Consider the following 15,749-nt stretch of genomic DNA (forward strand, 5'->3'; position numbering starts at 1 on the left):
TGGACCTAGCTTTTTGGGAGCTTTCTGGACCCTTTAGACCTTCGCACACACAGCCAGAAGCAGCACATTTTCACCAAGAGCAGATTTCCTTGCAGCAAACCTTTGTCTTGGCTGCGTGAGTCAGGATATCTAAGAAATCCTCCAGCTGAATAAGCCCGTCTGACAAAAGGCGTCAGACTCAGGGCTGGGACAGCATCCGGTACGTGCACAGCCTCTCCGCGGGACAGTGGCAGAGGGAGAGACGTGGCCTGCGGCCGCGATGGCTTTTGTCCTGTCCTTGCTGGCAGGCTCCTCCCGCGGCACAGGCGGAGGCAGGAAATCCCGGGCAGCTGCCGTGGGAGCCCACTCGCCTCGTCTCGCCTCGCCGGCCGCCGTGCCGAGCCGAGCTGAGCCGAGCCAGCGCTGCGTGGTGTGCATGCGTAGGCGGGGGGGCTGCCGCATGGGTTTAGCGAAGGCTGGGAGGGAACACATGGGTTGGGATTTTTTTTGCTGGCCGGCGGTGGCTGTCCGTCCTGCTGGCCGCGGTTATGGATTCGATCATCATTCAGGAGCGGTTGGTGGAGCGGCTGCTTTCTCCACGGACGCAGGCACAGCGAAGCCACCCGGCCAAGCTGAAGGTACGGGATGTATTTATAGCGCCGTGCGAGCCAGGGAGCACGGGGACAGGAGGGGGGAGGATGGTGCCCAAGCAGGCGTGTGCAGCACACGATGAGACCTCTGAGGAGCAGAGGAGCGGAAAGACGCCGGTAAGGGGGAGATGGCGGGGACGGAAGGGAGGGAGCAGCCCCTGCCGGGAGCGGGGCCGAGGGGCGCGATGGACAGCTGGGAGATGCGCGACATATTTTTGTGCGGTTATTTGATGCCGTGATTCCCTGTCTGAACGGCGTGTGTGTGCTCGGGGGGGCTCAGGGCAGGAGCTGGCGCCGCGCGTGTGCCCAGACACGGTCTGGTTTGTGTTCTCACGCTGACGCCGTGCCTTGCTGGCCGGTTTGCTTTCTGCGGCGGCGAACGCTGGTGGGCGAGTGGTTTTGCTGATACTTCCGTGCTCAGCGCCAGGCCCGAGGAAACAGATGTACACGGGAGATGGCCCGGGGGCTGTTTGCGTTATGAATTTATGCAGCTTTCTGGCAATGAAAGGAAGCAAAGGGTCTGCTGCTCCTCTGGGGCCGGGCTGTGCTGGGTCGTGCAGATGTGGATGTGGCGGCTGTGCTGGGCCAGAGGGGAATGGCTGGAGGAAAGGCTGCCCGGGAGGGAGCTGGGCGGCTTGCGCTGGAGGCTGTAACACCGAGAGGGACCCCCCCGAAGGAGTGGGGGCAGGGGCACCAGGATCCCAGCACAAGCTTTGTCATTTCTGGGGTTTGCTCCAGACCTGGGGTAGGGGCTATTCTTCACATTTTCTGTGGTCCCGTGGTGTTTAATTTTAGCACTTTTGAATATACCCAGCAAGGCTCCATTTATCCCCAGGCTGAATGACGAAGTCACATGAGATCTGGGTTGGTTTAGACAGCACATCCACCAGGGAGGTGAGGAGGGAATCGGGAACGGCAGGACCGGTGGAGGCCATGCCACATACCCTGCCTTGGAGGTACAGACAGCCCTGCGGAAACCTCAGTACCGGGGATGGCTTCTCCTCTGTGCAACAGATCCCGAATGTTTCTATCCCAACAGGAACAGGACTTGAACCTGCCAGTGCTTTGTTCCTTGGCTTGAACTCCCAGGGAGAGCACTGCCTGCCAGGGAGCCTTGGCCACCTCGGCTGGGTGGTGGAGGATGTGAGGTCATGGTGTGCTGCTGTGATGTCCGGTGAGCCAGCGAGCGTGTGCCAAGGGAGAGTACAGACGTGTTTTGCTTGGCCTGAGGTGCTTTGGTTTGTAACAGGGCCCCAAAGGTCGGCCACATCTCTTGGTGGTGTCCGCTGCAGTGCGTGGGGCATGTTCCTGGGCATGTAGGAGTGGGACACCAGCGGGAACAAAGGCATCATGTAGAGGAGGCGGTGGGGAGAGGGGCTCCTCGTGCCAGAGTGCTGCTGGCTCGGCTGGCCGGGGCCCTTTCCCGACAGCTGGGGCTGGTGAGGGAAGCACGGTGCAGCGACCGGCTGTCCTGCCTTGTGTCAGCTTGATGGGAGCTGGCTCGTGAGGGTCAGGAGCATGCAGAGGGGGCTCTGGTGCCTCCAGGAATGCCCTCAGTCCAAGTCCGTCATCTAATTAATGGATTTTAGCTTTTCACAACCCAGAAAGCCACCTGCCTCCTTCAGTAGCCCTCCCAGCCCTCCATGTCCCCTTTAGCACTCGCCATCCCGTGCATAGTTTCTCTGTAGATAGCGTCTGTGTTGGGTCCTAATGAAGATGTGGAGTGGTGTAGAGCTTTGAGCAAGGCAGACACCAGGCTCAGGAGGCTACTTGGGCTCCTTAAGTGCGGTGTTGATGTTGGCACATGCCTCTAGCAGTGCCTGAACATGGCTGGGGTGGGAGCACGTGTTGGGTGTCCCAAAGTGAAGATGACAAGCCGCGTGTCTAGGCTGGCCGTGGTGCAGGGACGATGCTGTTGTTCTTGATAGAAGGCTGTTAGAAGAAGGAGATCCCTCCCCACATTTCCCCCTGCATCTCTTGCCTTCACCCTTGGCAGACACGCTGGCCACCAGCTCCCGGCAGCGCTCTGCAGTGTGTCCGTGGCTGGTCGGAGGGAAGCACAGCTGGGGACGGAGCTTTTCCCCTTGTGACTCTGGCTGCCTCCCGCTGCGAGGGAAGGTCTTCCCTTGGTCTTGCGCTCAGCATTGACCTTCCTTACTGCGAGGGAAGTGACCGCGTGAGTCATGGGTGAAGGGCAGTGTCCTGCGCCAGCTGGGATGAGCTCATTTCAAATGCCGTGGTAGCACCGAGCTATGCGGAGGTAACCAGAGGGACAGTAAATCCACACTTTCTTGGTTGGGCCGAACCGAAACAAGAGATCAGGTTCAGCCAGTTACACTTGGCTGAACTAAGCGGAGTTGCACCACAGCTCAGCTCCCCAGTGTCTCCATTGTCAGCCCTTAGTCAGCTAGGTTAAAAACCAAAGAAAATAAGAGAAATGCACCCCAAGCCTCAGCTACGGTTTTGTTAGCGTGTTACTTAGCACTATTTCACATGTCAAGTCACTGGAGAGAGCAGGTGATCATTGTCTTTACAAAGCCTGGTAAAGATCAGGGCAGGTCTCTTCCTGCTCCGACCCAAAGCTTGGCTGTGTGGGAAGCACAAGGGGAAGGATGTTGTGTTTGTGCCGCTCGCTGAGCAGCACTGGTCCTCGCACGTCAGCCACCCGCGCTGCGAGCACCAGGCCGTGTGCTGAGGCACAGTAGCTGGAGCAGGTCTGTTAATCCCATAGACAAGCCATGTTCGCCCTTTGGGACGTTCCCTGCCCGAGCAGGCGTGCGCCCCTGGGTTGCAGCGCAGGCTGCACGTCTGCTCCTGGCTGCGGGGTGCACACCGTGTGCTTGTGAGATGTGCCGTTGGACGTGTTGCTCTTTGCTTGTACAGAGCATGTGCCACGCTTGTGGGGTGGCTGTGGCTTTTATGTGGTAAGAGAGCACTCAGTGACGGGGGGCTGCATCTGGGGGGTGGTTAGGCCATAGGTGACACTCTAGTGTAATACCCTCACCAAATGCATCTCACCTGTGTTATCGATACTTTCGCATCTTCCCGGATGCAAAGTAATGCTAGAGATTGTTCAGGGTTTCCTCTTACTCAGCCAGGAGTGGCTGTGACACAGCAAGAAATAATCCCCTCTCAGGTCAAGCAGAAGCCAAGCCACCGCGCCTTCCTCTAGACACGGCTCAGGACTGCCCTGGGGTGCTAATTACAGAGAGCGATCCATCATGTACCGCACGCGCCTCTGGAGGGAGAGATGGAGAAATGGCTCTGAAAGACCTGCGGAGAGGTGACATTTGGTGACCCTGCTGTGAAAGGAGCCTATGAATGTGCAGAAGCAAAGAGTTAGGAAAGTTTGTGTGTCAGTAGCAGCCCTGGATGTGCTCTCTGGTGGGAACGGCGGGATGTGCCTTTTCCCTCGTGCTCTCCGCGCTGGGAGGCTGCTGTGAACGGCCCCGTCTGCTGGTGAGAGCAGCTGAGCTGGGCTGCAGTTGAGGGGAGGTGGCCTCTGTGCCCTCCTGCGGGAAGGACAGAAGTCCCTAAGCCTCGAGGAGATGCGTGCCCTGCCCCGCTCCACTGCCAGGGCAGGGACCGGCCTCTCCTCCACCCCTTGGCGCTGCCTCGGGGACTTTTTGAGTCCAACTCCCTGTCGCTGTGTGAGGCTCAAGCAGGAGGGTGGCACACCCTGACCTGCTCCCATCCACCTCTGCCCTGCAGGACCATGAGAAGCAGTACGTGGGCTTTGCCACTCTGCCGAACCAGGTACACCGGAAATCCGTGAAGAAGGGTTTCGACTTCACCCTCATGGTCGCAGGTGAGACTGCCCATGGATGGAGGTGGCTGGGCCACACGGTGCGTGTGTGGAGGGGACCAGCTCTCCTCACTTCCCGTAGGTGCTCCCTTAGCATTTGGATCTTCCCCTGGCTCTGTTGTGGTCCCTGTCTCAAACCTTGCTTTGCTCCCCAGCCTGTGTTGCAGTCACACTGTTCCCCCAGGAGGAATGGGTCCCTCCTGACCGCCCATAACCTGCTCGAGCAAGCAGTGAGTGCAGCTTCTGCTCCAAGAGTGGTCTGGGTGGTGAAGGCAGGGCCAGCCAGGGACTGAGGGAAAGGAAGGGGAGGGGGGATGGAGGAGTTGGGAGATCACATTTGTGCAAGGATTGAGATATCTTACAGCAAAAGTCCTCCCACTGCTGGAAAAATGTAATGCCCATAAACAGCTTCTGACAGCTCATCTCTCTCACTTCCGCTGGCTCAGGATTCACAGCCTTGTTCGGAGTTTCATTTGTAAGTCAATTAGTGGGTCATGTTGCTTGCTTTTCCCTCCACCCCTCTGCACTCTGTCAATTAGGAGAGTCGGGTCTGGGCAAATCCACGCTGGTGAATAGCCTGTTCCTGACAGACCTCTACAAAGACAGAAAGCTCCTCAACGCAGAGGGTAAGTTGGGGACAAAGTGGGTGAACGGTTCTTGCGCCCACAGGTCTAGACTGCCCCAAGGACCAGTACTTTGGTTCCCTGCTTCAGCAGCAGCTACAGGCTTGGCTGGATCCCAGCCCTGTTGTTTGCTCTGCTCTCCTTTGCTGGCTGCAGAGGCATTAGTATTCAAGCTAAAAGGGTTTGGCTGTAGGGCTCTTCTGTCCTGGGAAGGGAAGATGAGGCTGCAGAGCAGCACCAGCCCTTTGGGTTGATATGTTGATATTTGTCTTTTGTTCTTGGGTGCTGGAGTGTGGTAGAGATTCCCCTTCCCAAGTGACTGGACAAAATGCTCAGATCAGCTGGGCTACAAGCACTTCAGAGGTTTGTGTATCTTCTCTGAGTCTGTCTGCTGCTGGCCTCCAACAGTACTATTCCCTTGAGGCTCCTGAGAGGATGATCAGGGTTTTTTGAAACCCATGTTACTCCCTGTGCTCAGTGATGAGGAGGTAGCCGGCTGCTTGTGGGTGTGAGCAGGGATCCCCAGTTACTGCCTGGCTTTAACTCACATGTTCCTGTTCAAAGAGAGAATCAACCAGACAGTGGAGATCGTCAAGCACACGGTGGACATTGAGGAGAAGGGTGTCAAGCTGAAGCTGACCATAGTGGACACACCAGGCTTTGGAGATGCCGTTAACAACACTGAGTGGTGAGCAGGCCACCGCTGCCTTCCTCCTAGTCCTTGGCCACATCTGCTTTCTGTGGGTGCTTCACAGGAAGGGGGTCTGGCAGCGAGGAGGGGATGATAACTGCCTCATGGTCCCTAGGAGACAGTGTCCTGTTAAACACATGATTTTGTTTTGATTGAATCACCCTTCCCAGCTGGAAGCCCATCACTGACTACATCGACCAGCAGTTTGAACAGTATTTCCGTGATGAGAGTGGCCTGAACCGGAAAAACATCCAGGACAACCGAGTGCATTGCTGCCTCTACTTCATCTCACCCTTCGGGCACGGGTTAGAGCCCCCATACCAGGGCTGGGGTGTGACTCGGTCCAGAGGGAAGACCCTTGTGCCCTAGGATTGCCCTATTGTGACTTGCACATTGGCAGGGCTGTTGGCACGGGAGAAGAGCTGTCCGGATGCTCTCCCTTGGCTGAGCATCCCACCACTTCCCTCCCCCTTGCTGGGTGACAGACTGCCTGTGGTCAGGCAGAGCGGATCTCCCTCAGGCCTTACCGCCTGTTTTGTAAAGCAGGAGAAATAACACTACACAGACTTGTACTGTCCTATCTAGCTACACCTGACTAGCTGAGGGCTGTCCCAGTGTTGCCCCTGGCTCTTGTGACAGTGCTGTCCTTTTCCCTTCATGCTGGGTGGGTGGGAGAGGCTGGAGGGGGAGCTGCCCTGTGTGTCCTTGCTAACCGTGTCCTTCCTCATCCCTGCTGCAGGCTGAGGCCTGTGGATGTCGAGTTCATGAAGGCTCTGCATGAGAAGGTCAACATTGTGCCTCTGATTGCCAAAGCCGACTGCCTGATCCCCTCCGAGATCCGGAAGCTAAAAGAGAGGGTGAGATGCTCTTTCTCTCCAGGGGTATACCTGGCGTGGTGGCAGGGGTGTGCTGAGGAGGGAGGGGAGCGGTGTGCCTGAAATAGATAAAAAAAATACAGCGTGTGCATGTGCACGCCTCTGTGTGTGTATATATACACAGTACCTGCACAGGTAATTGCAGCAGTGCTCTGCTGTGAGAAGGGGAATGGTGTCTGCAGAGAGGCCAGCTCTAGAAGAAACACCAAATCCTTTCACCATTGTAGGCTGTAGCAAACCCATGGTAGCACAAACAGGGAATAAACCCAGCATTTCTGTGTTGTTCAGTGTTGCATCCTTTTGTTTTTGTCTTGCATGGACACAGATTCGGGAGGAGATTGACAAATTTGGCATTAAAGTGTACCAGTTTCCTGAGTGTGACTCTGATGAAGATGAGGACTTCAAGCAGCAGGACAGAGAGCTGAAGGTAAGGAACCTGCTCAGCAGGGGACTGGGAAGCCAGGCTTGTGGGTATGTTGGTTGCTCCAGAAGGAGCCAGAGCTGCCCTATGTGTGCCCAAGGCCTGTGCTACTGATACTCAGGGGACAGCCTATGGTGTCTCACATGGTAGATGGCCTGGAGAAGGTGCTGACGTCCTTGCTGGTGCCATGAAGTCAAGTGTGGCGTGAAGACATGGCACTTCTGCTCTCCCACCAGGCAGTGTCAGTCTTTCCTTGGTCTACCCCAGCCTGTGTGATTAAGATGGAGGCTGGGTTGTGTGGTGTTCGTAAGCACCTATTTCTGAGGGATGCCGTCAGCAAGGAGGAGCAATTTGTGGGTGATGAGACACCACTATGACACATTAGTTGGATGGGGAGAGACAACATGATCATACAGGCCTGTCTGGAGGCCCCAGCAGCCCAGCCTGACCCTCTCCCAAGCTGAGCCAGCCCTGCATGTGCATGCATTATGGTGGTGTTTCTGCTGTCACAGAGCGGCAGTGGGCTTCGATTCCCTTCTGAGCAGAGAGGAGCACAGCCTGTACCTCTCTGCCTGGAAAAGCTCTTGGCCTACATTGTCCCACTTGCTTGGTGTCCAAGCCTCTCTGCTCTGGTTTCACCTCAAAGAAGGCATGCAGGTACCTGCAGAGACACTGCTTCCCTCAGGACAGCTGAGAAGGTCAGGCTGGGAATCAGGCTACCTGCAGATCCCAGTGCCTTAGGCTTTTCTCTGCAACTGCGTTGTGGTGTCCTGTGCTGTGGCATAGGTGGATGTCCTTGTGCCTTTCCTACCAGCACTTTCCTCCTCCTGTTCATCTCTGCTTGAGCTTGGCCCTCGGAGGAGGGATCCATGGCAGCCCGGGGCTGAGCTGGGCTCAGCAATGCCTCTCATTCCAGGAGAGCGCTCCCTTTGCCGTCATCGGCAGTAACACTGTGGTGGAGGCGAAAGGCCAGCGGGTCCGTGGACGGCTGTACCCCTGGGGCATTGTGGAAGGTAAGTGTGGTGCCTGGGAGGTGGCCCTGTGAGCAGGGGGTAGGCAGGGACGGGGGGAGGGACAGGTGGGCACGTGCAGCAGGGATGGCAGAGGGGAGCTCGCCTCTGCACAGCCATGACTGACTGTGCCACCTTTGGCACACGGCAGGGACAAGGCAGGGTAGAGACGGAGGCACTGGGACCTGCTCAGGAGGTCTGTTACTGGGGTGTAGCAATCACCCTGCCTCTGAAGCCGTGAGAGAGCGACGAAGAGAAGATCCAGTGTGAATGGAAGAATGTCTGGGCTTTAATGCACTAGGATATGGCTTCTTATTAAGGGGAGAGGCTGAGCATTGCCAGTTTAGTTTCTGGCGAAAAGCCGTTGCCCTCAGCCAAACTGCATTGCAAACCCTCCTGCACTCTCCTTTTCTCCTGCTGCTCCTGTATGTGCTGGAGTTGCTGTGCTGGAGGCTCTGCTGATGCACAATGTGTTTGTCTCTCACTTTCTTCCTTTCTAAAGGGAGAAATTTCATAAAACCCATAGGCAGAATAACCCTAGAGTGGCTTTTGCTGCTGTTGCTGACTCCCCCGTACTGGCGCATTGCTTTAAGGTCTTGCAGCTTTAGATCCTCAAAGCCTGTGTGTGCACTCGTGGGCTGGTGCCGGCTGCTTGGGCTGCCCAGATGCTGGCTCTGCTCTCTTGCTGGCTCCAGAGGGGCTGTGCCTGCCGGGGTGCCGGCATGTGGCAGTGGGATCAACTGTGTGAAACCCTGGGCCTGACACAGTCGGCTTCCCGCAGCCCTGCAGAGAGGTAAATGGAGATCACCATGGCAAGCACATTGCTACTGAGCACAACGCTTCCCCCCAGAGTACCGCAGTGCTGCCTGGGGCCTAGCTCTTCAGGGTAACAGCAGCTCTTTCAGCTCTCCAGACCATTGTCTGCTCATGGCTTTGCCCCTCAGAGGCTGATTCAAGTCCTTGGGCGAAACCGTCCTGCCTACAGGGGCCTTTCGGTCAGTCCTAAACTCTGAGGCGAGGAGCAGTTTGCTCCCAGCGCTCACTGTGGTTATAACATCATCCCATGTACCCAGGAGAAGCATCCTCTTTCAGGGCTCTGCTGTATGTTCTTAATTAATCCTCTTACCCAGAAAAAGTCCTGAGAACACAGTGATCTCGGCAGCCTGATCGTGGCATTGAGAAGCACAGAGCACCATCAAGGCTTGCGCCAGGGCCAGGAGAGCCCCAGGCACTGGTGGGGAAGAGTGGGGGGAGGATGGGGAAGGGGCCCTGGGGGGAGTTTTACTCCAGTCTGGGTGCTGGGAGGTGAGAAGGGGCTCCCTGGAGAGGGCTGGTGGGGTGTGACATCCAAGCACTGTCCTGTTGTTGCTTCTGCAGTGGAAAACCAGGCGCACTGCGACTTTGTGAAGCTGCGGAACATGCTGATCCGGACACACATGCACGACCTGAAGGACGTCACTTGCGATGTCCACTATGAGAACTACCGAGCTCAGTGCATCCAGCAAATGACAAGGTGGGTCCCCACCACTTCAGCTGGAGGTGGCAGGGGTGTCTCGCTTTCTGCAGAGCTGGGGTTGCTCTCAGAATGGCTCATCGGTCAGGAGGCTGTGGGTCTGCTGGGGACATGCTGGGCTGCAGCCTGGGGAATAGCACTGGGAAGTAAAATAGCAAATCCAAGCATGTCTCCCACAGCCTGAACCCACGGTGGGGATGCTTCTGAGAATCCATGTTCTTGTCTGAGAGTTCCCTGTGCAGATCTCGGGAAATAGGCCTGGAGACTCTTGTGAAGAGCTGTTCTTCGCACTGGGTGAAATACATCCAGCCTCATGAAACGGGCGATAAACCACATCTCTGGTGGGTGGTAGCCGTGTGCCTTGCCAAAGAGAAGGCACTCCGCAGTCTGCAGTTCTGTCCAAATGACAGCATGGCCCTGGGGATGCTGCTGTTTCTCAGACAACAGAGCCCAGGCAATTAGCGAGACTCCTAACACATCTCCAAAGATTTCTCTGCATTGTCTTCCTGCTGCATTTGATTCTCTGTAGTTTTCATCACAATGATCAGAAAATAGAAGAGAGACCACTCACGGGCTTCTCATTTGGAACCTCTTTTTTTTCCTTCTCTCTTTCGTGACTGAAATACTGGTGACAATTTTTAGCTTTAAGTAGGTCTTGGCTCATCTGTTGTAAATCATCCCCTTCGCTTCCTGCCTGAACTGGCCGGGTAGCTCTGTGCTGCCACGTCGCAGAGCAGAAATGGCTGCGCTTTACCAAGGAACACTCCTGCATGTGTGCAGACGGGCAGGGTGGCATGTTCTGTTCACACACAGTGTATCATCTCAGTACTTTTGCGTAGCAGGCAAGCCTGTCTATTTTGACAGCAAGAATACAGAGTCCCAAAATAACTATGTTAAATGCTAGAGATCTGTGAGGAAGCGTCACAGCTGCTGTTTAGGTCGGCTGTGTATCTATTAAAAGAAGAGCACAATGAAAAAGCGATTGCTCAACTTAAGAAAAGCTGGTTTGGTACCGTTTCTCATGCCATGCTAGTTCCTTGCCAGTGAACAAGTCTTGTAAAACTGGAGCATGGCCATTTCTAGCAGTGAGATAAGGGTCTTTCTCTAGAGAGACATTTTGGGAGGAGATCCCGAGTTCCAGGGCTGGAATTGACTCAATAATGAGCCAATGGTGACTCCGAGTGGTGAACATCTGCAAGTGGTTTCTTGAATACGCTGTTTCAGCCCAGGCGTCTTTGGTTACTGCCACCCCCTCCTCACCTACAGAGAGCTCCTCTGACTTTTGGAAGAAAGTCACCTCCTTCCTCTGTCCCCTGCCTGCACTTGTGTGCACCCCCAGCCCTCATCGCAGTGCTGCTGTGCTGTGCCTGTTGTGTCTCCTGTCTCCTGCCTCCTGAATATGAGGACAGGCTTTGTTATCAGACTTGCAGCAATTAAACTGCTCCCCTGGTTTTATCTTCCTGGGGGAAAAAAGGGCCATGGTGAGCATGTGGTGCCTTAGGGATGCTGCTAGTTTGTGTTGATGCTATGTATATGTGTAGGCGTGTGCACAGATGAGCCAAAGCAGACTAGATAAATTGTAAATGTCTCTGCTAAGCTTGCCAATGCAGTTAAAAAAGGTGGTTTGCTCTCAGTGTAAGCCTGGTTTGGATTTTCTCTGTTAGCTACCCACAAGCTTCTATTTTGAAAATTTTTATTGACTTTGGTCTCATTCTGCATCCGAGTGTATCCCACATCTCTGGGCTAGATTGCCCCCAGCCTTTCCACCTGGCTGGGTGCATGCTGCTGCATTGCTGGCAGGTCTGCCATCGTGAGTGACAGCCATCACATGGTGACACTAAAGCCAGCCAGCCTGAACCACGACTGACTGCGTTTCTTCCCTCTCTCTGTCTCTCTAGCAAGCTGACTCAGGACAACAGGATAGAAAGCCCGATTCCTATCCTGCCTCTCCCAACACCGGACACTGAGACAGAGAAGCTGATCAAAATGAAGGATGAGGAGGTGAGACCCATTTCTGTCTGTGCCTCCTTGGTGTTGGAGCTGGAATCTGAGGTGTTTCTCCAGGACTGTCCCATAGAGGCTGTCCTGAGCCTTCCCACTCCTGCCTCCCACCGTCATGGGCTCTTGCTGTGGAGGACAGGGTGTGAAAGCTGTGGCTTCCTCCGTCAGAGAGGCATGGCTCCATTCCACCACAGACACAGATGCCTCCATCCTCAGGCAGGAGTTAATGCTCTCTGCGGGATCCCTTTGTCGGCTCCAAGGGCCTGCCCCCAGTGCAGACCAGCTCCTGGCCACAACAGATCCCTTTTTGACTCTCTCTTCTCTGTCTCATGCAGTTACGGCGGATGCAAGAGATGCTGCAGAAGATGCAGCAGCAGATGCAGGATCAGTGAGAGGCAGGTACTCGGAGGGCAGAGGGAATCCCCCAGTGACCATCTGAGGCCTGGCAAGAGCTGTGGACGTTTAGAAAAGGTTTCCCGTTGTATAGAGACTTGTGGGCAAGAGCTGCACCTGCACCCTCTAATTTATTAGCAGCAATGCTGGCTTTGCGGTCAGCTGGATTGAGGAGGAGGCTGTTCACTTAACAGTTTACTGATGTGTATTTCTTTTTTAATATTTTTTCTTTCTTTTTTCTTTCTTTTTTTTTTTAAAAAAGAAAATAGCCTGGGAAGTCTCTAAGGCATACTGAAAAAAGAAAAAAAAAGAAAAGAAAAAGATCTCCCTTTTCCATGTACTAATCTGTTGTTTGGGAATGCTCTGGTATTTAAAGTCCTGGTTTTTCTGGTGTACGAGCTTGAAGACTATCTGTGTCAATGCACGTAAATGTTTACTCCCAACTGAGATGCTGTGCCCCCCTCCCCGTTGCCCTTGTCTGGGGCCAGCACACGCATCGTAAAGGCAGCCGTACCCTCCTGTGAGTTCAACCTGCGCTGCTCAGGCTCCTCAGCCCGGGGCCAGCTCTGGCCCAGACTGCTGGGGCTGGGGGTTTCTCTGTGCACTGACCTGCTCAGGCATCCTGATGGTTGCCTGGTTTCCTGCTTGGATGTTTCTGACTTTTTTTGTTTAGTTGCTTGGTTTTGTTTTTCCTATCGAGAAACTCCAGGATCTTTGCACTGAGCAGCACGGGACTGTGTCTCTCAAGGTTGGTTAGGAGAAAACAGCTTCTACTGCTCTCACTTACATCTTTCTGGCGGAGAGGATGTGTTCTTGACTATTGCCTGCAAGGAGGGTGGGAGTGAGCACCTTCCCGGCCATGGTTTCCTCTCATGGCAGGCCAGAGGTGTTGGTAGAGAAACCCCAGGGCCCTGCAGTAGCTGTGTGAGGGTATCTCATGATTTAGCTCTGGTCACCCAGCTGCAGTGTGTCTCCAGCATCTGCTCTGAAAAGCACTGAGGCAGCCAGAGTGCTTGGCTGGGACTGCTTTGGAGGGGGTAGAAACCCTAGGGCTGAAATCCAACCCCAAATGCAGAGATGTGCCCTGCCCCCAGGCTTTGCAGTCCCACAAGCGCATTGCTGGCTTTGAGCTTCTCCTGGGGAAAGGGGCAGGCTTTGTAGGCTTGTACCAGAGATCTGCAAGCCGCCTGTCCAGGCAAGTGTTGGTTCAGCGTGGCAGGTGCAGGAGTGTCCCTGCACGGGGCCGAGGGCAGCCCAGCAGACTTGGCATCGCTCCCCTGCCCTTCCGCTGGGACTCAGCCCCTCTCCCCCTCCCTGGTCCGAGGCTCTTCCTGTCTTCATGCTGGGAAGGCTGGTGGATCTGCTGAGCAGAGATAAGAGCGCTCTTTGGGCAGCAGCTTCTGTCCTGTTCTTGCTTCCTGCAGTATTTTTAACTTTAGTCCAGCCAGAGCCCCGGAGTGTGATGTGCCTGACAGGGCAGGCCTCACCAGCAACACTACCACGCTCGCAGGGAATCAGGGCTGTTGGAGGGAGAGACACTTGGCTCTTCCCTCCGACTCCAGGGAGTGCTGCCATGGGCTGGGCCCTTCTGCTCCTCTGGCTCCCGGCCTGATTCCTCTGTCCCCTTTCCCCTTTTCTATCTGCTCCTCCATCTCTAGCTCTTCCCAGTAGATCTCCCTGGGTAGGAAGCACAGTGTTGGCCAGGAATAGCCGGGCCCTAAATTCTGTTGTTAGGTGCTGTGTTTGTCCAGTTCCCCCGTGGGGCTTTAGAGTCCTGCTCAGGGCTTGTCCAGGTGGTGAGTAGGTTGGCTGGTTCCAGTTATTCACCGTACAGAGCCTCTGCTCAGCCAGAAAATGGGCTGTAGGGGCAGGGGAGGGGCCCTGGCTTAGTGAGGAAGGACAAAGCAAGGGTGGAAACCCCTCAGCAGAAATGTGAAGCTGGGCAAGAGCAGTGTCCAACAATGTTTTTTTTCTTTCATTCTCCCCTATATTGGGCTCATAAGTGACAGTGGCAGTGCCAGCCTAGGAGAGGGGAAGGGTTCAGTTTGTTTTCAATAACATGCAGGACCACGGTGCTTAAGGAGGGAATACAACGGTTCTTTGTGCGATGTGCTTGCTTGAGCAGTGGAGTAACCTGAAACAGGAGCTTCCTCCAGGTTTTGTGGAGCTGGTTTGCTGCTGTCTGAAGCAGGAGGACTGCCGAGTTCTCACCTTGCAGTACCTGTCCCCTCTTTTCTTACACTAGTCTTGTCTGTGAGGAGGATGTTCTGTTGCAAATGAGCCCTGTCCGGCTGGAGATGTTCCTCTTTCAAACAGATTCATTCCTGGAAGATAAAGGAGACCTTTACCCTTTAGCGTGGACATAGAGGAGCTGACAGCTTTTATCCTGGGCTGTGTGTGGAGGTGCTGTGTGAGAGCACAGGGTACACTGGTCACAGGCAGGCTGTGGGTGAACCTGCCCGTCCTTCTGGGTGAGGAAGGCTCCATCAGCTCAGTGCACATGGCTCCTACATCAAGTTGATAGTCACAAATCTGTCCCCTACAGAGAGCTGAAGCTTTCAGCTACCAGCTGGCAAAGATGGTTCAAGTTGCACTTAGAAAAAAATGCAGAGGAGTGAGGCACCAGAGATGGCTTCTACAGAGGGGCAGTGGTACCACTGAAATCACATCTCCGTGTAGGAGGTTCCCTGGCCAGAGCACCAGAGTTTGGGGGCTGCCTGGAAAGGGATTAGAGACTGACTCTGGGGGTCACCATGGATTCAGGCTCTGTCCTGGAAGGTGGCATCTGTTTATTAAAGGAGGAATGTTTTGTACTGTTGCATTGAGCTGGACAGTAAGTGAAGAAGAGACTCCTGAACAAATGTAGCTTGGCCATTTGGCTCTGGCAGAGAGAACTGTGGATAGGAAAGTAATTTAACACCTCCCCTCACACAACCCTCCATACCCTTATATGCGACCCTTGCACCCCCAGGCACATTCCCACGCCTCTGCCAAGCTTTGCCCTGCTGATTGAGTCGCTGCAGGGGTGGTGTCCTGCTCCGCAGAGCTGTCCCAGGCTGCAGCTGGGGCTGTCGGTACAACGTCTTGGACCTTGTGTCTGACTGGGGAGGGAGCCATGGCATGAACTCCTCATGTGCCACTGCTGTGCTGGTCCTGCCTGTGCAGTCCTAGCTGCCTCCCCGCATGCCTCCCCCCGGAGAAGGAGGGGGTCCCACTCTTCGTGCTCTGCGATGGCTTTCCCTGCTCCTCCTCACAAACCCCGCTGTGCTTTAACGCTGGCTTGCTCCTGTCATGCGCCTTCCTCACCCTCTGCTCCATTCCTAGGCTCTTTGTTTCCTGTCCATCTGTTGGGTTATTATAATATATATTTTTTTGTAAATTTCTGTTTGAACATTTTGTCATTGTGAACAAAGAAAAATGAAACCTTTTAAAACATATCCATTTTATTAAATGATTATTGTTATTATTATTAATAATGTTTACTACCTGAATTGATCAGTGAAATAAATACATTCAAAAAACCAACCTCTTTCTGTTTAATTTTCAGTCCCCTTGAGCAGCTTTGGTGATACATTATGGGCAGGAGAGAGCAAAACTGACACTGTTTCTCCTTTTATCTAATTCTGTCAGAGCAGGCTCCAGGCAGGGCTTCCTGTGTGGGATTTCTGGCGTGTTTATGTCAGAAGCGAGACAAGATGATCTTGGAAGTTCTTCTATCTTTAAGCTTCCCCTAGGAGTGATGTCTAAATCAGCAGTGAGCAGCTGGGCAGGATCCAGTCCCAGGAAAC

At 54.5% G+C, this 15,749-nt stretch overlaps 1 protein-coding gene across 1 annotated transcript; it reads left to right on the forward strand.

Moving 5' to 3' along the window:
* The first annotated feature begins 389 nt into the window (after positions 1 to 389).
* Positions 390 to 15,394, forward strand: SEPTIN5 (septin 5). Its single transcript, XM_068412780.1, has 11 exons — positions 390 to 617; positions 4,341 to 4,437; positions 4,974 to 5,060; positions 5,622 to 5,745; positions 5,919 to 6,053; positions 6,488 to 6,605; positions 6,949 to 7,050; positions 7,961 to 8,057; positions 9,432 to 9,567; positions 11,466 to 11,568; positions 11,904 to 15,394. The coding sequence occupies exons 1-11, from the start codon at positions 528 to 530 to the stop codon at positions 11,958 to 11,960; spliced, it is 1,146 nt and encodes a 381-aa protein (XP_068268881.1). The 5' UTR covers positions 390 to 527; the 3' UTR covers positions 11,961 to 15,394.
* Positions 15,395 to 15,749: the final 355 nt, after the last annotated feature.

The sequence above is a fragment of the Nyctibius grandis genome, chromosome 14 (assembly GCF_013368605.1).
Source record: "Nyctibius grandis isolate bNycGra1 chromosome 14, bNycGra1.pri, whole genome shotgun sequence".
Taxonomy (NCBI): Eukaryota; Metazoa; Chordata; class Aves; order Nyctibiiformes; family Nyctibiidae; genus Nyctibius; species Nyctibius grandis.

What these genes read in the sequence shown, in the direction of transcription:
- SEPTIN5 (XM_068412780.1), top strand. Translation starts at nt 528, where the DNA reads ATGGATTCGATCATCATTCAGGAGCGGTTGGTGGAGCGGCTGCTTTCT. An exon ending in GCCGTTAACAACACTGAGTG is followed by an intron (nt 5,746 to 5,918) that starts GTGAGCAGGCCA and finishes CACCCTTCCCAG; the next exon opens with CTGGAAGCCCATCACTGACT. An exon ending in TCAAAATGAAGGATGAGGAG is followed by an intron (nt 11,569 to 11,903) that starts GTGAGACCCATT and finishes TGTCTCATGCAG; the next exon opens with TTACGGCGGATGCAAGAGAT.